The sequence below is a fragment of the Marmota marmota genome, unplaced genomic scaffold, assembly GCF_001458135.2.
Source record: "Marmota marmota marmota unplaced genomic scaffold, marMar, whole genome shotgun sequence".
Classification (NCBI taxonomy): domain Eukaryota; kingdom Metazoa; phylum Chordata; class Mammalia; order Rodentia; family Sciuridae; genus Marmota; species Marmota marmota.
The window spans coordinates 36,044,350-36,068,799 of NW_026000093.1; the positions used below are offsets into that span (position 1 = coordinate 36,044,350).

General features: G+C 33.7%; 1 protein-coding gene across 1 annotated transcript in view; it reads right to left on the minus strand.

The window, feature by feature from the left end:
* Positions 1 to 24,450, minus strand: part of Mmp16 (matrix metallopeptidase 16) — a 267,958-nt gene that overhangs the window by 143,939 nt on the left and 99,569 nt on the right. The window contains exon 2 of the mRNA XM_048782771.1: positions 4,679 to 4,827. Coding sequence (XP_048638728.1) covers positions 4,679 to 4,827 — 149 coding nt within the window. The remainder of the gene's footprint in view (positions 1 to 4,678; positions 4,828 to 24,450) is intronic.

Below are 24,450 nucleotides of genomic sequence, written 5' to 3' on the forward strand. Positions count from 1 at the left end.
AGATATATTGCATATGGAGTGTCTGTTAATTTCAATAAAAATTTTTCTTTTTTAATGAATTGGAGTTCCATGAAAATACTGAAGGCCATCCACAGCATGGCTACAGGAGGAGACTGGGAGTTGCAGTCCGTGTACCTGGTGGCCCTGCAGTGGTGCTGCACTTGGTGCAGCACTGAGTGCACTGGAAAGGCCACCATTGCAACTGGAATTGTACTACACAGCAGGTCAGTGTACATATCCTTATCTTTACCAAGAGAAAAAAATAACTTACCAAATCATGTTTTGTTCTTTATCAATAACTACTCTAAGAAAAATAATAGGTTAGACATGTTTTCATCAGATTTCCCAAATTTTAATGAAAGGTAAGAATAATATCTTCTGCTTCTAGTTCTTCCTTAGATGTTTCTAGAAATGTTTAAATATTTGTTTTTAATACTTTATATATTCTTAAATTTTGTTCATATTCACGGAGTTAGGTCCAGAAGTCATGAGGCTTATAAAAGCAAATTCGCTTGAAGCTCAAAATGTTGATGACTGACAGCACATTCTGGTCCAGAGCTTCTTTTTTCTATTAAATCATTAACTGCCTGCATGGACACACATGTGATTTACAAGGCTGAAAGTGCAAAGGTAAAGTCCTTGAACACTTGAGTACAGAAAAGAAGTGGATTAAGCTGTCCTGAGCCTCTCTGAGAACAAAAGTTCTTTCAGTGCCTGCTCTTATTCTGCCTTCACTGTTCACCCTTCAGAATGGAATCTAAGCTCTCTCTATTTAGCTGCCAGCCATGCTTCTGTAGCTACCAAAATGAGGATGGATCTATCCTATAATGTTTTAGTGTTTGAGTACCATTAATATATTCAGAAACAAAAAACGTTTTATTACTAAAGAACCCTTCATTTATGTCTAAATTGAAAGAAAAGATAGAGTATTAACTTGTTAGTTCTTTAGACAAAAGAATTGAAATCATGAAACATGTTGGTAAAGCACGTAAAAATATAATGGTTCATGTTATATCTTGTTATATAAATATCTCAATTATCAAATTAGAAGTTCAAAAAATCTTTATAGGTTTATAATAATTATCTGAAAAAAGCTACTTATTCAGTGTTAATTTAGTTTCAATTAAGTATAATTTCTGGCCAGGGTTTGAATAAACTGAAGACTTATTCAGATTATATGATATATCAAAACACAGACACATATGCATGTATCTGTGGAAGAATCTCAAAAAGATTTATCACTTTAAGAAATCTTTCATCAAGCATGATTTAGTACATACCACCACACATGTGAAAAAGAAACCAAAGTTTAAAAATTACTATTAGCATTACAAAAACATATCAGACTCATTTTTCCTTATTGTATTGTTATTTTTTTCTCTCTTTGCCAAAAATATATTTTTAATGCATAGTATGGCTTTCTCCATTCACTAAGGAATTTAAGTGAATTTGCTGGCAAAGCTCTGTCAATGAACCCATAAATTAAAAGAAACATTGCAACATATAATGAATTCATTTTTGGTGGAGAATAGGTAATTATTAGCATCTTTCCAAAACATGTCCTAACTGACATAAAAGAAATATAATATGTCATTTGAGATAATATCTCAAATGTTGCTTGAAACATTAAGTGTGTTGCATGAAAAGAGTTCATCTCATCAAAATGATATAAGGCTTACCACAATTGTAATCATTACTTTTAATTACCCAAGAATTATAGAGTAAGTATACCACATGTCTGTCTGCCAAAGCAGCATATCATTATTTAATTTTAAACAAGTGATCTTGAAAAAGAATCTAAAATTAGATAAGAGTTTGTAGACTCTGAAAAGAAATTATTTTTATAGTGAGAAATAATTTTGGGTCTAAACCTGTAGTGTACCTTATGTAATAAGGCTCAGATAGAACATTCACACCTTATAATTTGATTATGTAAAATAATAGCATTCAATTTCAGTATATATTGTTACCATACATTCACTTGAGATTACAAAAGAACAGACAATTGCTTTAATAGCACGATTATGTTGATTATACTTCCAAAAATAGCACATTACTTGATCTGAGTAACTTGAGCAATAACATCAAGAGTAGAAGTACTTCAGTGGAAAAAAACAGGCAGGAGGCAAATGAGGGCACAGGGCTATAGTTGGGGTGACACTAAGGGTAAAGTTCAAGCAGACACAGAAGTAGAGGAGGCATGACAGGGAAATAGGGGAAAATGAGAGGGGGTTAACAAAGAATTTGTGGGTTCACCTGGAAATAACTGTCAGGTTTAACACTCTCTAAAGAGAAAAATGCATTAGCAATTTAAGTAAAAACACACAAACACACACATACATACACATACACACATACACACACAAAAATCTCCAGTGTTGAAATTTGTTAAAATAATTTTAGCAAGGTTTTGTTAAAATAATCATACACAAAATCCAACCCAAATAGACAGACAAGCAACTAAACTCCTTTAGTGTTTATCAAGGGTTCTCTATTGTGTTTATTTTTTTCTAAAATTCTATCACAGAAATTCTACTTTAACTCCTGTGCACCAAAACTATCATCTCTCCTCTTCTGGACTCAGAGCCACACTCTACCTTGAAAAGACCCACATCCTTCTCTACACCTCCATATTTTCTATCTTCTCCTACCAGACAACAACAAACTGCTCAGATCCCTTTCCACGTGAAGGGCCCAAATAAGTCCTCCACACATTGCTCTTTTATTATCTCCTGACAAAGACCTTTCTCTAGTTGCTCTAGGAAATCAAACCTACGCATCATGAATCCTTCCAATGACCAAGACTGAAAACAAAGGCCAGCATTGTTTGGTGGGGCTTTCTCAATTTCAATGTCTAGTAAAAGTACCAAATACTTCCTTATAATTCTGGTATTAGTCAAATTAGACATTAAAACAATTTATTTTTTTTTCCAAATCCTCGATCTATTTGTATCTTAAAAAAGTGTGTCATATTTTCTAAAAAAAGTGAATCAGGAGCTAACAGTTCTCCACTAGGGAAACAGAAATATGTATGGAATGTTTTGTAAAATGTTGTGAAGAGTGAAAATTAAATGGAAATCCCCTCTATATAGTGACTAAACCCAAGACTATCTGAAGGTTTTTGCCTATTAGGATGAGGGGTCCTTATCACTCAAAATGAAAGTTGGATATGATACCATTAAGAAAGCATTATAAAGATTAGGGGTCAGCAAGTCTCAAAGATCAAAATTTTATTCCCATTATTGATAACAAGTTTCTAATTATTGCAGAAAGTGTTCTGTTTATTCTTGATTTCATTTGCCATGGTATAGATCAAAGGAAATAGTTGCACATTTCTTAAAAGTGTTGGAGGAGGTAAAATAGTTTTTTTTTTTTTCAAAATACTTTGAAGTTTAAAGCCTTTATTGTGTGCTTTCCTACCTTGATGACATAGAAATGCGTTGTTTAACAACAGGCTATAAGCATTAGAAAGCAAAATCTAATTTCAGAATTATATGTTAAATTAGTTTGAGGTGTCAGAATTACATCTGAGTCCAGAGAGCTCATGCATTTAAGGTTTAAAAAGAAAAATAAATGTGCTATCTCTTGAAGGACACAGCGGGACAAGTTCCTCAGACTAAACGACAAAAGACCTGGGTTCTGCTGCTATTCTGGACTTGACTCAGCCTTTGACATTCAGTTCCTTCATTTTAGAAAGTAGGAAGAAAAATATCTTCCCCATTGTGGAGGCTGATGTACGATCATCAACCTAAATAACAGAAATAGAATCACTTTGTGAGTATCAAGGGCTCTAAAAACACAAGTGATTTTTTTTCTCTATTGAAAAAAAATTAATTACTTCCTCTTTTGCTGTCCAGAAACAAAAATGCTGCTTTATAATATTACAGAACTTACCCTGTGCCTGTGGAGAAGAGTACACAGTTTGTGACTGTGTAGCTATGTATAGAACAGAGTTCCTTTGACAAAGACCTCATGTCTTCTGAACCTGATAAAGCCCCTTTCACAGAAAAAAAAGTGCCCAGGAAAGAGTTACTGTTTGCATAAATAGAATGATTAATGAATAAATCAATAAGATAAAAAATATTATTAAAGGGTAAAAAGCAGCCACTTGTTAAGAAATTTAGAGACTTTCCATTGAAAACCCTTATTTGATTTATCTCACTTGGGAAACTGTCATCAGTGAGGATTTAGTAAACAATCAACAACTAGCCCACGGAAAACTTCCCTTCCCACCCATAATAGGAGGCCTTATCTGAATTACTTGCCAATTTTCATGTGTAAATATTTCTATATGGCTATATGAAACTATCAACAGGACTCCATTTAACAGGGAGTAGCCTCTCTACAGATTTGCAGAGAATACTCTTACTAGACATACAAAACAGTTCTATTATTCATTGTCCCTCCTTGAAGTGGCTTCAACCAGAAACTCACCTTTGACTCTATTTTCTTTCCTGTATTGAAAACGTGTTGATACGATCAGGTAGAGTAAAGCTAACTTTGGACCTTAAATAGTGTATGAAATCTCAGAGGACTGGAGTTAAAACCAGACAGATTTTAAAGAAAAGTTAATAAGACAAATAATTTCATTAGTTACTAGAATGTGTGTAAAGTTTTTTGAGGCTACTTAGTTTGGCTCAAAGACGAAAAAGAAAAGGAGTATGGATATCTTACTTACTCGATTGTGTTTCTGTCCACTTTTCCTGTCATGTTAATGCCATAGAACTGCTGCATGGCAGCTAGGGCGGACTGCATGGTCTCTGCAGAGCGCAGCACCGACATTCTGGGGTCAGTTGGTGGGAGGTAGCCGTACTTTTGTAACCAAACCTGCAATAACAAGTACAGTTCCTTTTAGATCAACTTTACAATTTGACAATAATATTCTGGTCTTGATTTATTTCTGTAATAGATAAACTTTATTTCATCTCTAAGAAGATACTTTGTTTGATTTCTACATAAATAATTTTAATATATATTTAGTAGTTGTGGCTCTTTCTAACATACCTACAAATTCCAATTGAAAACAAATTAACCATTTCTTGAAAGCTTATAGCATATAAAGTAGTACAGTAAACAACGGGAGAAAAATAAGATCATCCCTGCATTCCAGGGCCTTAACATGCCAAAATCAAGAAGGTACTTTTTCAATAATGTACATATCTTTGCTAGAAGGGGCAGCTAATGTATATATACAACATCTAAAAAACTGTTTGCCTGAACTATTGACCAGTGGCTACAGTTGTGATAAGTAGCATCTTTACAGATAAACCATGTTATTCCATCATAAAACTTTGCATGTAAGTTTATTGTAGCCAGGTCTATACAATTATAGCCAGGTACCTCCAAGGATAGAAAACTTTTTCAAGGAAACACTATTTCTTTCTCTCTCTCCTTCCTTCCTCCCTCCCTCCCTCCCTTCCTTCCTTCCTTCCTTCCTTCCGATTAACTTCAGTCAAAATCACATAAGCAGCCAAACTTTGCACATATTTCTCAAATGCTGTTATCTCATTGTGTATGTATAGACCTCTCTAAGGGTCTCTTGATTTGCATCTCCCCCTTCCCTAGTGAGAAGACCTGAGAGGATGGTGAGATAAAGAAATCAGAGTAGATTTCATATCCTACGAATGACTGGGGTAGAAATTCAAAGTTACTAAAAATTAGATTTTAAAAGTAATAGAAAACTCAGGACATTTTCTAAAAGAAATAAACGTCCACCCAGGAGCAGATAATCTTTAGTTTTATAACTCTATGCATTCCTTTTAAATGCTCAACTCACACCCCAACCTACTGTCTTTTCCCTCAGTCTTCCTGCAGGCCCTACGATTTACTGAAGTGCCACAAACTACCTGTCAAATTGATAAGAACCAAGTAGTTACAATACTACTTAGTGGAAGATATTCATCTGTGTGTTTCTCTCCCTTCCAAGGTCTATTTGTCACATAAAAATGATCCTATGGAATTTCAGCTTTTCTCTGAAAACTGATATTCTTCCTTTGTAAAGTTATAACCACAACACAGGAAGAGTTATTTCCCCAGTGAAAATAAATAACAAAGAAACTAAATTTCATTGTAAGAGCCAATATTAAATATATCAAAATTTCAAAATGTATAACAAAATATCTAAAAATGCAGTATCAAGAATTAACCCCTTGAAAATAAATACATCCTAAAAGTATTTAAGAGATATCAAGAAAGTTTACCAGTGAAACCCAATCTAGTAAACTCATCTCCCACACAGGAAAAGCAGGCTAAGGTAGTCACTTCTCCTCTGGAATGAACAGGCTGCCAGGGAAAACAGTATGTTGTTACCTAGTTAATACTGGTGCAGTCTCAAACAGATTCCATTATATTTCTGAATGAAGGAGGCAGGCAGTAATATTATTTATGAAATTTAATACCTATAGTCATGTAATTTCTCAAAATTGAAAGATTTTAATAATGTGCATGTGTCAATATTCTTAAACAATCATTTTTTTCCATAACAGTTTGCATTCATTTCTTACTTGTGGGAGAGCTGACTTGTTGCTAGGTTACTGCTGGGTGCTAAGTTACTGGCAATTATGTTTATGAGGACAGTAAAGAGAAAACCATTAATAATAAACCCTTTGATTTATATACACAGAAAATATGAAAATACATAATTGTTAAGTACATTATGAAAAAATAACATGTTCTAGAAAATACATATTTGATTTATTCCTTAGCCTTCCAAACAAATGATTTCAAATAATATAAAAAATGAATTTTGATTTTTTTCAAGTTCTATTTCACATTATGTTGTTTATCACGAGAGACTATTTTTCAAAATGAATGAGAAGTGGGCAGTTCTTTTTAATTGTAAAATAACAGGAAAGCTATAAGATCTACAGTTTTTATGGTTAAAAGTTTGTTTACTGGCTAACAACCAATGTCATAATTTTGTCATCATAATTTTGTCATGATGACAAAAGGAAAATTTCTACTAAAAATTTCTACTTTAGTAGAAAATTTCTATTAAAGTACAAATATAATCTTATTTGAAAAATGATTTACAATGTAGTATTTGTTTACCTTACCTCTTCTAATTTTCTACTATTCAGGGATAATAATTTGGCATGTAATCTTTCTATCACTTTCTATTCAGAGAAATTTAAAGATATACACATGGGTATGTGTATATGTACACATATGCACATATATATAATATATAATAGACTTTACTATAGACATCAATTCTTATTTGAAATATATCATGGTTTTCAACATTGTTTAAGTACTGCCAGTCATAGATGATTAGAAATGCTAAATCTGTCCTTTTTTTTGTTTTGTTTTATTGGGCTCACTGATGACAAGTGCATTTAAGAGCATTGAAAAATTATTAAGGGACAAATAAATTTCTTTAAGGAAAACCTTGACTTATGGTACTACCTGTGACTTACTCCATCCCATTGCCACCAGTACAAATAACCTTGGTACCTCAAAAGGAGCTACAAAATCTAACCCTGAATTACTGCCTGTGTCACTAACTCCTTCAAATATCTTGCTACCTTGTGGACAAAACCAATTTCCTGCTCTTAGTGGTTATTCAATTGAAGGAACAACCAAATACTGCTGTTCTCAGCAGAGCAAAAAGATATACCAAACAATAAAAGTTAAAGAGTTAAATATTAAATGCTGTGCCAGTAGATATTGCCATTACTGAACTGAAGTGTTAGGGAGTAGCCGACACACAAAATTTCAGCAAAGTCCACTAAAGAAACATCTTTGTCAATAATATTTCATGTACTGTACTGCAAAAACCCACAGGAATTGTCTGTCATTTACAAACACATATCAAATAGCATCCTGAAAAATAGTTATAAAAAAGCAGATGTTAGTAGTTCATATAATTAGGGTACATGAAAGTACTTTATTAAATTTTATTTAAAAAATTTCTTTAGTGTTTGAAGATAATCAGTTTGCCAATGCCTTTATATAAAGCTACCGTATTCATTTACTGAGATAAATCACATATGCGAGAACAATTTAAAAATTTTCCTCTGACATGATAAATATAGAGAGAACACATTTTATAATGACGACTCTGAATAATTGCAAAGTGCTCCAACATCCTTCAAAATAAAATAAATAAGCATATGTGATTTAATTACTAAATTTATTAGAGTTGGAAAGGATGCATTTTAGCAATTATAGAAATCACTGGAGGGAAATATAAGGAGAGATGGTTTGGAAATTTTATTTAACCTAAGTTAAATATGTAAATATGTTAAATATGTAAGTCCACAATGCCCATTTGAGGCTAGCCTGTTATTTCAGGTTGGGATGGTGAAATTCATTTCCAGCTAAGATGTGCTGTGGCAAGTTCCTTGTACCCAGTTCCTATCATCTCAAGTATCATGCTCTCTATTGAAAGAAAGGGCAGTGGTGATAATGTTTATAGTACTTATTTAATACAAATTATTTCTGTTTACATGATCACATAAACATTTTTATTATTTTGGAATTTTTTTAAGAATTATTGACTTCATATTAAACTAATAGTGATAAAAATATTGAAATATATAATGATTAATATTTTGATATAATAACTGATTTTCTTGAAATACAACTGAAAGAATGCATTTTTAATAGCTAAGTTCTTGATGTTATAAAAAGTTAATTTCCTTTTACACAAATTCGTTAAATTCTATTATAAACTAAGACTAATACTAAAAATGGATTACTACTCAATTTTGTGGTATCATCAGCAAACTCAGCAAAAGCTTCAGGATTTTTTTCCCTGAAATAATATATATTCACTGGTTATAAATAACAGCAGGATTTAGGGTCTACATTTTCCAGTCTGAAAAGAGACTATAAATATGAATTATAACTACCTATTAACTCAAAAATTAAACTGATGTAGAAGGAGTCATTTAGAATTGGTCAAATTGAAAATTCATAGAATAAGTTAACGAGGCAGAAATTAGCCTTTCTCTTCATTCAAAAATCTAAATGGGCTCTAAATCACCATCCCATCCCCACCATGAATGAATCAGTGTATAAAATTGCATATATAGAATTCAATTCATTTGGAAATTTTACTGTCTATTAAATGGCTTCTTAAGCTGGAAATAAAACAGTAGAAGGATCAAAAGCTATTCCATCAACCATCTCATCAATCAAGAGGCAACTGTTATTTGGTCAAGGAGACAGGAAACCAGCTGCCTTATTCATAAGTATAAGTCATTATGACCATCATGACCATACTTTTTTCTTCATTTTTTCCCCTCTCGACTTGAAAATCTCTCATTTATGAAAAAAATGAAACACTTAGATTGTAAAGGGAAGGGAGAGTTTCTCCACTCTGCATAAAAGTAAATTGTACTTTGTATTTAGCAATAATGGATGACATCCAGTGAATCCAGTGATTAAAACCAGTACCACTTTTCATTGCGATTCCATCATGTGTTGGTCTTTATTCTGGAAAGTTACAGAGGACTATAAGACTGCCTCCTTCTCTGTCTTTACTGGTTTTTCTTTGGTGTGTTTAGATTTTCTAAGTATGTTTACTCGCTCACGTATATAAAATATGACCAAAAAAGAAAAAGAACATATCACAACAAATAGCAAATAACTGTAGACTATGCATATGATACCACAATCTTCATGATGTTTACATAGAAATAAATAATTACCAAAAAATTACTCATAATAATCATTGTCATGATTTTACATTATATTATGATCACCTCACAAACCCCAAATGCTAAAGTCTCCTTCAAATCTGGGGACTGAAACCAGGATATAGCTCAACCACTGAGCTATATCCCTCTGCCCAGTTTTTAGTTTTTATTTTGAGACAGGATCTTGCAAAGTTGCCCAGATTGGGTTCAAATTTTGGATCCTCTTGCCTCAGCCTCCTGAGTCATTTGGATTACAGGCCTACACCATCTCACCCATAACCATGTGAATTTTCTAAAAGGCATACACATGAACCTGAGTTATGTAGTAGATGGATTATGGACTTGACTTGCCTTTATGTTCTGGAGCAGATTCATCCTTATCAACACCAAAAATAATTAAATTAATCTCATTTAGAATACACAAAGTGGTTATACAAATGGCCCATTGAAATGTAGTAATATTTTATATCATGCACATACCCACACATACATCTATGAGCACAACTATTATGAAATCTAAAATAAAATAAACTTTACTTTTATTTACTATCCAGATTGACCTTAATGTCCTCACTGTGACCAAACTTCATACATGCACTTTTCGCCTATGTTCTACTAGGTCTTCTGAGGGAGGAGATAGAATTCCACAATGTAGAGAGGTTGATATCGTCATTACCATATTCAGTTTGATCCCATCATATTACAACTCATGACAATTCTTCTGTGTCAGGTTAAATAGATTTATGGTTGATATTATCTTAAAAAATAGATATCTCAATAATACTATAAAACATGATGGAGAGTGAACAAGAAAACATTTTATATTACATAGATGTTTGCTTGCTAGCTCATGGCAAAGTACTTAAAGAAGATGTCAAACTTAAATTAATTTATTGTATTTTGTATTACAAAAAGACAAAAGCATTGTTCTCTTCTGTGAAGACAAGAAGCTGTAAATAGTATGCTTACTTAATATGCTATTAAGTATTCTCATATCCTATTCTGGGATATGAGAAATAAAAACTTAATCTTTCCCATTAAGATAACAGAGGCATGCTAGAAATGCAAGAGAAAAAGGCTGCTTTTGAGGGAAAGATATACATGAAGGGTATTTTAAGGATGCATGTTTTGAAATGTTCCCATCATACATAAAATTGTGATCACAAAGTTATACTATCATGACCTATTTAAAACTGTCTCATGATGTTTTACTTTAAAATTTTGGCAAGATAATTTAAAAATAATCTTTCAAAAGGATAGTTTTGGTGGATTTTAAATCCATTTTAAAAAATTGAAAATTCAACACCTTTTGATTAGTTTTTATTAAACTGACAGATAGCAAGGAAAATGATAATTTACCAGCTGAATTTTACCAAAAATCATTTCATAATTGATGAGTAGGATCAAAATATGAAACGTATGATTTATAACCAAGCAATAATACAACCTTTCTAGTTGCGTTTATTTATCATTGATAGGTATCCTTTTGACTACAGTGATTTTTAAGATGACAATTAGCAATAAACTGATCTTGAAATTACTGTATTTTGAAATGTTAAACATTGCAAAAAGAAGGAAGTATAGTCGATCACAGAATTCTCAATGATATTCTAATAAGGGCAAAAATTATAAATATAATTCATAAGTAAAACAAGAGTTATTTAGAAAATTTATGTCATCCTTAGGTCAACTTAATATGTCTATTTTAAATGTGTTATAAGACATAATGTTTAGTATATCTGTTCATAAATATATTTAAAAGATGGTGTATGTTAAAAAAAAAAAAAAAAAAACCCGATGGCTAGGTACAGTCCAAAGTGTGAAGATTGCAAATCAGAGAGTATGAAGAGTATGAAGTGACTGAACTTTAAAAAGTTAAGCTACTTCCTTAAATTCTTTCCAATGGATTATACTGACTCTCCAGAAAGGATAAGACAGTTTATCAGTAGCTACATATTAGATTCTCTTCTTACTATGACAATTCCCAAGCCTGTTAAATTTCCTAGAATGACTTCTGAGCCATTTATGATTTTGAATCTGAAATCACTTAACTGTTACAGTTTATTCTTTGGTTAAACTTAATGTTGGTCCCGCCCCCAAGAGGTGTTAAGAACAGCAACCAACCCCATGCCTTAGTGCCCACTATGTACCAGGCAATTTATATACTTTATCTTTAATTCTTACACTAAATTCTTAAAAGTAAGTACCATAATCTCTGTCTTATAAATGACAGAATAAAACTCCAGAAAAATTAAGTAACTTGCCTAAAGGTACACCAGCAGGTAGAGAAGAAATAAGAATTTAAACAGATCTGACCAGACCCAAGCTTGCTTGTCATTCTAGACTACCCTTTGGCAAAAAAGAGACCCAGCAGCCAGTCTAAATTCTAGGAAGACCTAGAAGACCCTGTTCAAATTTTTAAATAAGGGCAAACAGTCAGAAAACACATCCATAATAACCAAGAGTGTTCAATTTTTATGTAAACATGTCCTACTGGACATCAGAAAAGTGCAAGGAGCTGGGGTTGCATATATTCAGGGTGTAACACCAACTCCCACTTCCATAGGAAGATTTGCACAGCCCAATTTGCTCAGCCCAATTAATATTCTTATTTCAATACTAGAATATTTCACTTAAGGTCATTTCAGTTTTATAGTTTTAAAACCACTGAAACCTTGTCTGCCATTCATCATTTCTCCTCACTTTATTTTTTCAGAGTACTTCTGTTTGTAATCTCGATGTTGCTGTTCAATTGCATCGATATTCTCCTTGATTATCCCATAAGTACCATTGGTGATCACTCAAAAGTTTCATGTGCTCAAGGCTTAGTCTCTAGCCTGTGTCATTATGGGAGATGGTAGAACCTTTAAAAGGCGAGGCTTTTGTGGGGACCTCTGGTAACTGCGGGTGACCACTGGAAAGGGATGTTAGGACCCCTTGGTCTTCCTCTCTTTCATAACCTGGTCAATGCAATCAGACTTTGCTCTGCCATGAGCTACTGCCATGAAGTGTTGTGTCCCCACTGAATTGAAAGCCACAGGCTAACATGAACTGAAGCCTCCAAAACTGGGAGCTAAAATAAATTTCTTCTCTTTATACATTGGTTATTTCTGATATCAATTCAGTAATGTCAATTAATAGGAGTCATCCCTCATCTTTTCTTCTTGTGTCTTTTGATTCCAGTTTTATCTGAAATGGGGGCTTCTTCTGCTGGCACCTCTTTTTCCAAGGTACTATGGTTTCCAACCAGAAGCTGCAGAATTCTCTGCTTTTGTACTGCTACCTTTTTTTTTTTTTTTTTTTAACCCAGGTTCTGTGAGTTGCCTCTTTCTTTATTTGTGGTAAAAATACATGTAACTTAAACTTTCCCAGTTCAACAGCTTTTTGACTGCACAGTGTGCTGGTGCACAGGGGTGCAGTTGGCACTATCATTCATCTCCAGAACTTTTCATCATTCCAAGCAGAGTTTCCATAGCCATTAAATAGTAACTCCCCATAACCCCTGCTGCTGACCTTGAATGACTACTTTTCTACTTTGTTTCTGCATACATTTGACTACTCTAGGTACCCGGTACAAGTGAAATGTCTCACTTATTTCATTTAGGATTTTTTAAGGTTTGTCTACATTGTAAAATGTGACATTTTTAATACTCAAGAATTTTCCAGTGGGGGGAGAAATTATATATATATATATATTTTTTTTTTTCTCACATTTTTCTTATCTACTGATCCATCAATGACCATTTATATTTCCGAAACATTCAATCTTGAAATCTTAATCCCTAATGTGCTAGTTTAGGAAGGGGGGGGGTCTTTAGGAGGTTAATCAGGTCATGAGGGTACCTTCTTTGCGTCATGTTGAGTACACTATGAGAAGTTGGCAGTGTGTAACCTTCACCAAAACCTAACCATTCTGGCATCTGTCCTCAGATTCCCTACTCTGGAACTGGGAGGAATCAATCTGTTGCAATCTGTTGTTCGTAAGTAGCCTACTCCATGGTACTTTGTTGTAGCAGCTTGAATTGACTGAGGCAATAAACACGTGTGTTTCCATTTTTGTTTTTGTGAATAATGCCACTGTAGATGTGGAATCACAAATATTTGTTCTAATCTCTGCTTTCAATTCTTCTAGGTATATATCTAGGAGTGGAATTAGTGTGGTCATTCTGTTTAATTTTTTGAGGTGTCATATTATTTTTCTACAGAGGCTTCACCATTTCACATTTTGCTAGAAATGGACCAGGGGTAAAAATTTCCCACATTTTTGTCAACTCTTGTCTGTCTTTCCCTCTCCTTTTCCCCCTCCCTCCCTTTGCTTTAAATAGCTATTCTAATGATGTGAAGAGGAATGAGTTGTCCTTCTTAAAACTTAGATCCAGCTATACCATTTGATTATAATCTTTTGACAGTTTCCTATTGATCTTATCTTCAATGAAACTTAATATTTCAAGAACATTGTATTTTCCTTGTTCTGGAAATAAACTGAACTCTTTTCCTGCCTTGGGACACTACATTTACTTTCCTATGTGGGAAAAAATATAAATATAAATATAAATATAAATATATATATATATATATATATATATATAATTTTCACATACACAAAATAAATGTTTCCTTATCCTTCATCCTTTAAACTTTAGTTCAATGCAGGCATTTCAAAGAGGGCTTCCCTTGAGTATCTCACTACCATCACCACTTAGCACCCAAATATTTTGCTTACTGAACTTATCACACTCCCTACATGTTTGCTTGGTTTATTTTTACTTATATGTTTTGTCAACACTATTAATAGCAACCAACACCTGTAACAGCTACTGACTCACATTTCCTGAGCTTGAGTAATAATAAATTATGTGGGCTAAGTGAAGAAACCACATATTAATGCCAAATGGATATCACAATCAACTGCACACATGAATTCTGCTGTTTAATAATCACTGGACTTTCACTCTCACCCCCAATGTGCACATAGCTAGGACTCAAACCAAGTGTCCAGTAGTCCAAGGTGAATAACAAAACTGTTTTATTGGGTATGTGGTGTGCGTTACTAACTTCCAGATATCATCTTTAGAAGCTCTTAGAAATACAAGGCAAAGTACAAGGGGAGATGACAATATAGATATTATCGGGAAAGAACTTAGGAGTTTTACCTTTGTCTTTTCAGATTCTACTTTCTAACTCCATACCCAGCGATATGACTCACCACAAAGATGATAGGCAATTGGTATTGGATATGTTACATAGCTTGATTTAATGATTCCACATTGTTTACGTATATAAGTGTATATGCATATATATATGTATATATGTATATGTATATACATATATACACATATATATATATATATATATATAAATCAATACATCTCAACATGCTCAGTAAGTTTTCAGTTTGATTTGTCAATCAAAAATAACATTAACGATGCATTTTCAAAAACTCAATATGGGATTTTTTAACTTTTTGAAATTGCTTTCAGGAAAATACTGATATTGAGTATCACACATCTAGAGCTAACAATTATTAAGCCAGATACTGTGTTAATCTCTTTAAAACATTAGGTCATATAATTATCACCACAAGTCTATGAGCTTGGCATTATTATCTTCTTCTTACAGATGAACAAATAAGATGAGAAAGGTTAATCAACTTGCCCAGGGCTACAGAGCAAGTAGGTGATATCCAGGAATGCAGGTGTCAGTGTGGCTGAAATGGCTCTTGCTCTTAACAACTGCAAGTTAGCTGAGAGGAGTGGATCTTTGGCGAACCCAGTCCTCACCATTGAAGATCTGCACAGGCCATGCTAGGTCAGAAATCCACAGACTTTGTTTTTTTTTTTTTTTTTTTTCACACCTGAATCTCATAAGTGGGGGATGGGCCATTTTGTTGGAAAAATAAAACAAAAACAAAAACAAATGACAAGACCATGGTAAATGTTTCCTAGCTGGCCAGCAAGATCCGTGTGTTAACCAGGTATCAGTTAGAAAGAAAGAGTGGGCACCTCTTAAAAGACCAACAGCTTCTAATCCTCTGGAGTAGAACGTCTGTGTTCTTCAACACAGCAGAGCACAGTCCTCTGTAGACAAGGAGAGATGCTTTCCTGCTTCTTCCCCATCTCCACCCAGTGATACCCAGTGATAAGAAGTCTGTAGTTACTGATCAATTGGGGTACAATACTGAGGTTTCCAAATCACTGTGTTTAAACTTATTTTTTTACATACAGAAGAAGACTTAATGGGGGGATAGTCTCCTGTTATAATTTCAGAACATAGAAGAGCGGAAGGGTATTTAAATACACAACTCTTCCAACTTTCAGTTGGAAATCAGTATTCTCTCTCCAGGGATCATCTGGTGATAAAAAAAAAAAAAAATCTTGAAAGCATCCTTCTCCTCCTCAGAGGCAATGCAGTTCTTGGAAATGTGAAACTTTTTTTTCTATTTTTAATTAAAGGAGAGTAAAAGCATGAAGATTGAAAGTGTTTAGCCTCTGTATAATTAATATGATTGAATGATTACGTTCTTTATAACATTAGGCACTCCTTTTTCTAAAATAAGGTTACCTATATTTTAAAAATTTATGGTTTTAGGGTTAGTAAGTGAAAAATAAAGTTTTCTTGAGAGAACAAAGCAGAATTCCAGATTCTTCTAAAGGAGAAAGGGCTTTAAAAACAGAAGCCTGTTTCCATGGAGCACACATTCAATAAATATTTTCAGAAAACTATTACATGCAGGTTCTAGGCAAGGACTTGGAGTAGTAACCTTGAATAACACAGAAGTAGTCTTTGATCTCATGGAGCCTACTGACTGATTGACAGGAAAGACAAACATTAATAACCTCCAAATAAATACATAATTTCAAATTACAAGTGCAAAAGACATAGAATGCTGTGAAAGTCTAATTATAAAACCCAGTAAGTGGCTGGAGTTGGAGAATATCATGCTAAGCGAAATAAGCCAATCCCCCAAACACCAAAGGCCAGATGTTTTCTCTAATATGCGGATGCTAATTCACAATAAGGTGGGGGGTACTAGGAAAGAATAGCATTACCTTAGGTTAGGTAGAAGGAAGTGATGTGAGGAGAGGGGAGGGGATGTGGGGATAGGAAACATAGTAGAATAAAACAGACATTATTACTGTATGTATATATATGACTGCATGACCAATATGATTCTGCAACATGTACACTCAGAAAAATTAGAAATTATATCCCATCTATGTACGATATATAAAAGAGCATAAATGTATTCTACTGTCATGTATAACTAATTAAAACAAATAAAAAAATTTTTAAAAAACTTAATTGGGATCTAGAAGACATTAAAACACATGTGATAAACTGAAAGTTGAATTACAAGTTAGCAAAGAGCAGAGAATCAAGCTCCATCTAAGGAAAGGGGTAGGCAGGTACAAATGCCTAGTAGTATGGGTGGTGGTTTCAAAACATGTACACAAATTATTTGACACATGATCAAAAGAAGGAGTCTACTTTCCTCTTCTGTTAGACATGGGCTGGTCTTAGTGTTTGTTCTGACTAGTGGAACGACATTGGAGTCTAGGTGAGAAAAGATGATGCAGCTTCTGCCTGGATATCTCTTTTGGGAGACTCACACTCTGAAGTATCTGCCACCTCTTGGGGAAGCCCAGGTCACACGTAGGTGTCTCCACTGACAGCCTCATCTAAAGTCAGCATCAACCCCCAGAGAAGTGAACAACATGGCTTTGGAAGATTCCAGCTCCCATCCTTTGAGCAGCACCAGAAAAGGTAAGCTGCCCTTGCTGAGCATTGCCAAGTGACAAATTTGTGAGCAAAACAAATGCTGCTATTGTTTCAGCTCGCTGTATTTGAAGGCAGATTGTTTCATCCCTGTAGATAAGTGGAACAGCCTGAAAGACTTCTGAGTTTTCAAAGAAGCAGAAGAAAGCCCCTGTGGTTAAAGAATAAGTCTAGGAAAGAGTGACACAATCAGATTGTTCAACAACCTGTAGGATTTTGTATGTATCAGAGTAATATGGAAAGCAGAGAAGAGTTTTAAGCCTGTAAGTTATATAATCAGATTTTTGTTAGAAAAATAACATTCCCTCTGCTCTGTAGGGAATTCAAGGAACAGGGAGGAAGTCAATGCAATTCTGACAATAAAGTGGGGAAGTGGGTAAGATGGAGTCGTGATTCATTTCAGACGTAAATGAAAACAACATTGTAAGCTATCCAACACAGTACAGGTACTTTATTATTGATACTGGTATTATATACAAATAAAACAAGCTTTACTGGACAGAGTGCTAGGCACTAGAATCAGTCTAACCATTAGTGACATAATCGTGCTGACAGAAGTTGATGTAGGCACAGAAAGTGCATGCAGATAATAGGGAACCAAAATGCTACAGTAGATTTTTATTAGAGATGAAAAGAGAACCTTAAATATCACTAAAAAAAAAATTGTCCAAACTTAAATATCTTGAGTTTATAAAAAGTCTTCTCAGTGCCCTTTCCATGTACAAGGGCACCTCCCTATACCAGGGTCTGATTGACCACTGAATATTATAGAACTTTCCTAATTGCCTACTGACTTCCCTGGATCCACAGACTTTCAATTTTGACCTATCTTTCTTAATATAGAAAAATTACGTATCCTAAAATACCACTTTCTTTATTTAACTTTCCTGCTTATAACACCATGACTGCTATCACTTATTTAAGGACGTTTGAAATTCTTTATCCCTGTATTTGATAAACCCCAAAGTCCCACATATCTTCATCTGTAAGGTCACATCACTCTAAAAACTCCCTGGACATTATCTAAAGTGGACTATTTATGAATCACCTGTGTTTGTCCTGGGACATGCCACCACTGTCCTTCAAGTTGGCATATGCTGGCCAACCTTGTCCTTGTCCTCCCTGGAGTTTATGTATTTCCTTACATCAGTCTTTAGCCTCTGCTATGGCATTTACTGTGTGGGTGACCTGTTCCGTACTTAAGTCATCATGTGAGAGGTAATGATGTCTGGAGGGTGGGGACACAGACTTTGAGTGTGGAGCACGCAGTTTCAGGGACTCCTGGGAGGACACCTTCAAACTATGGTCTTGAGGAAAGTGCATGTTCTAAGTCTCATTTTCTACATCTGGAGAATATTGATATTGGGCAATAATGACATGGGAATAATGATATTATCTTTTGATAGGATCAGAGGGAGTGTGTTATGTAATAATCCTATAAGAGTGCTTAGCACAGAGAGCAGCACAAAACAGCTCAACAGTGAAGTATAAAAATTATAAATCTGTTCATTGTACAATTACTTACTTACCATAATTTAATTTCCAAAATATCTATATACCTGACAATTTTAGGTAAGATATTTGTTAATTTTTTTTGAAAAAAAAAAGTCTATGATCTTAATACCCATTAGGAAGACAAAACAAACAAAAAACACTTTCATTATCACATGGCATGATGAGCATCTCATGAACCTCTCTGAGATTTCATTTGTTCACATAGAGTCCCTTTGAACTGCAACTACTCTCCACCATTAATTTTGTTTTATATTCACTTGTTATAATAATGGAATATTATATAATCATAATAAATATTCAGATGGATCTCTATGAACAGACAGTGGTACACAGAAAATAGTGTAAGTGAAAATACACGTCTATATGTTATGATAGCATATGCAAAAAGTGTATAATTTTCCAAAATTTACAGATGCTTACTAAAAAATTACTAAAAATGTTTTATTCTTAGTACTGGAATTGACAAGCAAAAGATTGAAATAGAAAACTGTTCTGAATTGTTTACCTTTGATTATAAGTTTTAAAGACAGTAAATGTAAAAATTCAGAGACTTGGTTAAAAGCAATCTATTTATTATTTATTGGTATAGCATATGATAACCTGCTAAATTTTCAGACTGCTTAAAACAATGCACTGTAAATGGATTTCCTGAACTGAACTTGTAGTGATGAAACATAATGAGTTCTTTGTTTCTGTAGCAATATCATTAGACCACTAAACAGGATGTTAAGATCTTACTCCTCTGCACTACTCATTTGTGTTTAATTTAACATACCACATTGATTTGATAAATACTGCAAATTAAGATTTAAAATGTGTCAAATTTGCAATCCCAAGATGCTTAAGAAAACTGTATTCTGGAACAGTATTACATGATGACATTTTTATTCATTTAAAAAATATCCCACCTTGTTCAATATTTAGGGTTTCCTGTGGAAATGTATTTAGTGGAAGTAATAGATAAGTGTGACATTGTGGGGGGGGCGGGTAAGGAAAAAAGACAATGCTGATAGCAGAATAATGTAGACTATGTATATTGCACTCTCCTATGTAGACGCCATATTCCTCTGTATTTCATAAAATTCAGAGCAAAAATAGAAGAACGGTCAATTATGAAATCAATTACAAGAGTCACCAGACTGCTTTATAAGAAGCATGAATTTTTTTTCTAGTTTTAATCTTAAATGCTATTTTTCTTGTAAGCTTCCTGACCCAATGACCCAGATGTTATGTTAGCATTAAACCATTATAGACCAAAGGAGAAGTCGTCTAGAAAAAGTAGAATGGTGAATATTAAAAGTATAACTCAAATTGGAAAAAAAATTAGACTGTTCTTTCTCTTCCCTTTGCAGACGCTTTTCCTTCCCACACTCTCAAAAACCACATTCCAAATGTTTGGGAATGATCTGTCTATTCCAATCTCTCTACTCTTACAGAACCTATGTTCTTATAGGAATTCTAGCTAAGAACCTCTCTTATTTTAGCCAGAGTCTACCACATCATGATTTTTACAATTTGTAGAGGCTACTGATAACAACTGTATCAATGTTGATAATAACAATATCTTCAATACCTAAATGCTGATGACTCTTGTAGGTATGATTTCAGATAAGCACGCTCTGGAAATCCCAAAATGTATATCACATTTTGGGATGTATACCTATATCCAAGCTGCTTCCATGGGCACCTTATATTTACTTCCTTAAGACTTGAACTTTCACTATTTTCCCAGTGTAGACAAAACTCTGGTCTTATGATTTATATGGGTAAATGATATCATTCCATCAACTGAACTCCAAATCTGGGAATGATCTTGAATACATCACAACAAAAAAAAAAAATCACCCAGTCTACACATCTGACTTCTTGTGTACAGAGAATACATTTCAAACCCCCTTCTTATCTCTCTGTCCTTAGTCTCACATTAGTACCTCAAACTTTTTTCTCTTCCAGCATTAAAAATAAACTCATGATGGATTGATTCTGACAAAAATGTATATAGTTATGGTGTACAACATAATGTTTTAAAATATGTATGCCCTGTGGAATGGCTAAATCAAACTAATTAACACATATTACTTCTTATGTTCATCATTTATTTATGAACACACTTAACATCTAAACTTGTAGCAATTCTCAAGAATACAATACATTGCTACTGAACTAGTCACCATGCTGTATAATACATCTCTTGAACTCATCCTTCCTAACTGAAATTGTATCCTTTCTCTAGGACCTCAACCTTTTTAAACTGGAAAAAAAAAAGGTAATGACCTCCTAACATACTTTCCTGACTCTACTCCTGATCTAGCTTCCTGTCATTTGCCAGTGTGACATTCTTTAGGGAGCCTTCCAAACATTTGAATATGAGAACATAGAATAAGTGGCAGAATTTATTCGGTCTCATTCACTACATGAACTCATTTTCTGTTCTTATACCTGAAAAGGCACCAACAGATAATATATTAGATAGGAATTTCATGAATGAATAGTGAAACTTTAAAGTACTAAATTTCAGTACCAACTGAACCTGAAAAAAACATTTTTTTTAAATGCTATGTAGTTTAGTTTCCATTTGACCATCTGAGATCTGCTTTTTGATCCCCTTCAGCTCTCTACCCCAAAGAGGCTGACCTCTATCCATTGCATCACCAAGGCTTCCTTGCCATTTGAATTGCAATTGGATTGAGCCATTAGGAAACTCTATCCAGAAAGCACAGAAAAGAAGAGGTTGAGATATTCATGCCTGTATATGACCCTCACTGCATTTCTGTCTGGGTTCATGTTTCTTGGGCAGCAACTCCTTGATGATGCCAGATCTCATCTGCCTCCTACAGTTCAATTACTTTCCTTGCTCTCCTAGTTCTTGGAATAGTGAGCACTTTCAGATGATCTTAATCAAAGGACACTTCAATATCCCCTGAAAGGCTTCCTGTAAGCATTCCTAAATCTCAGGAAACAGTTCCACACTGAAATTGTTTTGGGGGAAACCTTTGGAATGTATCAATTATTTTTTTCCTTCCAGAATCCTCACTGGACATGTATGACTTATACATATAGCAACTTAGGTTTATTTCAGAAATAGAATAAAAAAATAGCACAGGGTCATGTAGACATATGCATATCATCTTGAATAACCTTTAAGTAAACCATTGGATAATGTGCTTGCATGCTCAAAAATATCTAGTGTGATTTTTAATACATTTGTAGCTCCTAAAAGTCATTTTTACAGAATAAAAATCTGTATTTTACCAAGAAAGACAATATTTAATCTAGAGCAGTATTCTTCAAAGCATGATCCACACACTGGTACAACCCTGGGGTCATGACTGTTTCTGATTGATCTGTGACAAGTACAGAAAATGATTAAGTTTTCAGCAGCCTTTTTTTAAAAAGCAAATCTGACATTATAGAATATTTTTACCATAAGTATTGATGCATTTTAGATTGCAAATTTAAAAATTGATTCTTAGCCACAGATTTGACTTGGAGAAAATCCATAAATGTTAAAAACAAAAAAATCAATAAACTTATATAATATGAAAGTTTAATTTTTCTAACATGTTGAGAATAAACTGCCAACACTATATTGCCCAGTTACCTTGAGTACTATATTTCTTATAAACATGAATATTTTCCTACATAGCTAAATATAACCATCAATGTCAGAATATTAACATCAATACCTTATTATCATCAGTCCCCACTTGAAATCATCATAGAGTTGTCTGAGTAATAATTTTAGTAGCAAAAGACTTCAGTTCAAAAGCATGAGTTGCCTATCAATATCTGCTCAATCTCCCCTCTGGAGTAGCTTCTCAAATCTTCTTGACATTCATGACTTTGACACTTTGGAGGCATACTGGTCAGTTATTTTGGAGAAGAACTTTAGTTTGCCTGATATTGTCTCACAATTAGATTTAGTTTTATTACCTTGGTAGGGTCATCTCAAAGCAATGCTATGTGTATAGCTTCAGTAAGGCATGATTTTCAATGAATCCTGTTAAAGATGAAGTTTACTTTGATAGCTTGCTTAAGGGGGTATCTGCCAGGTTTATTCTGCCAATAAACTCATCTTTCCCCACTTTGTAATTAATAGGAATTTTATGTGATATATTCTGAAACTGTATGTGTTCTGTTCCTCATGAAATTTCAAATTATTTACATATGTATTTTTATCTGCATGGGATCATGGTTTGCTATTTTATTCAATGAATTATAATCTATTATTATCATTATTTTGATGATCTTATTGTCCGTGACTCACACGGTAGATCCTTCAAGCTAGAATTTGTGTCCTTCCAACATGTTCCAGGCTTATCTTGTACTTTCCTACCCTCCCAATGGAATCAGTCATTTCTCTAGGGGGTTGCACTTGGTTTTAGTAGACAATGGTATTTAGAAGTCACTATCTGGGAAAAAGGTGTGATCACTTTATAGTTTTCACTGATCTCAGCTGTCTCAATGAAATACCTGCATGTATATGCATATATGATTTTGTATATGTGTGCGTGCATACATTCATACACACATATATTGACATTTATGACTATACTGCTCTCTTCAGATATATATTTAAATCTATATTCATTACATATCTATATCTATATATTTAAGACCATGACTTAAAATCACTCTCTATAATATTAATCTGCCACTGGCTTAATAGAGTTTTCTCTATTTCAGCATTTGAAATACCCTTCTCTGACAATATGAAAACTAGTCAATCCTCTTATATATAACCAATCTCCAATCTCTGTCAGCACCATTTCCCCTGTCTTTGCAATCTACAGATAGTTCTGGAACTTTTGATCTGGAGGCATTCTGTTTAACATAAAAAAAATGGATCCCTACTTTATTGATTCATTGAATTAATATAAAGCAAAAATAAATAGAAGAATAATATATTTACAAATTATGTAATTGTTTGAGAATTCAAAGAAATCACCAAGCTAGGCCAGTAAGTCAGATGCTTGCAGACATATTTTTCAAATCAAAAGAAAAGTATATGCTTATGTTCAACTGATTTCTCTCTACTCTGTTATTGTGCCCCTCAGTTATTGAATATATGTGACAAAGCATGGAGAGAAGATGTGCTACACCATGTCTTTTTATTATTTTGTTTGTTTCCTTCCTCTATGGACAACTATATCAGGCAAATGATCTTATGACTCTGGACTCTCTTGCTTGCGTATTTTGAGTAAGCAAAACAATCTCTCCCCCACTCCCCTCTCTATATCTGTACAGTTATTAATACTACATACTTGAAACTTGCTAATAGAGTAGATCTTAAGTGTTCTCTCCTCATATAAAATTTGGCAACTATGTGACGTGATACATATGCTACATAATTTGATAATGGTATTTGTTTCACCAATTATACATGCATATCAAAACATCAAATTGTACACTTTAAATGCATGCAGCTTTATTTGCCAGTTATACCTTGCTAAAGTTGGAAAAATAAATTAATATTGTTCACCAATCTATACAGCATTATTGGTACCCTGTTGTC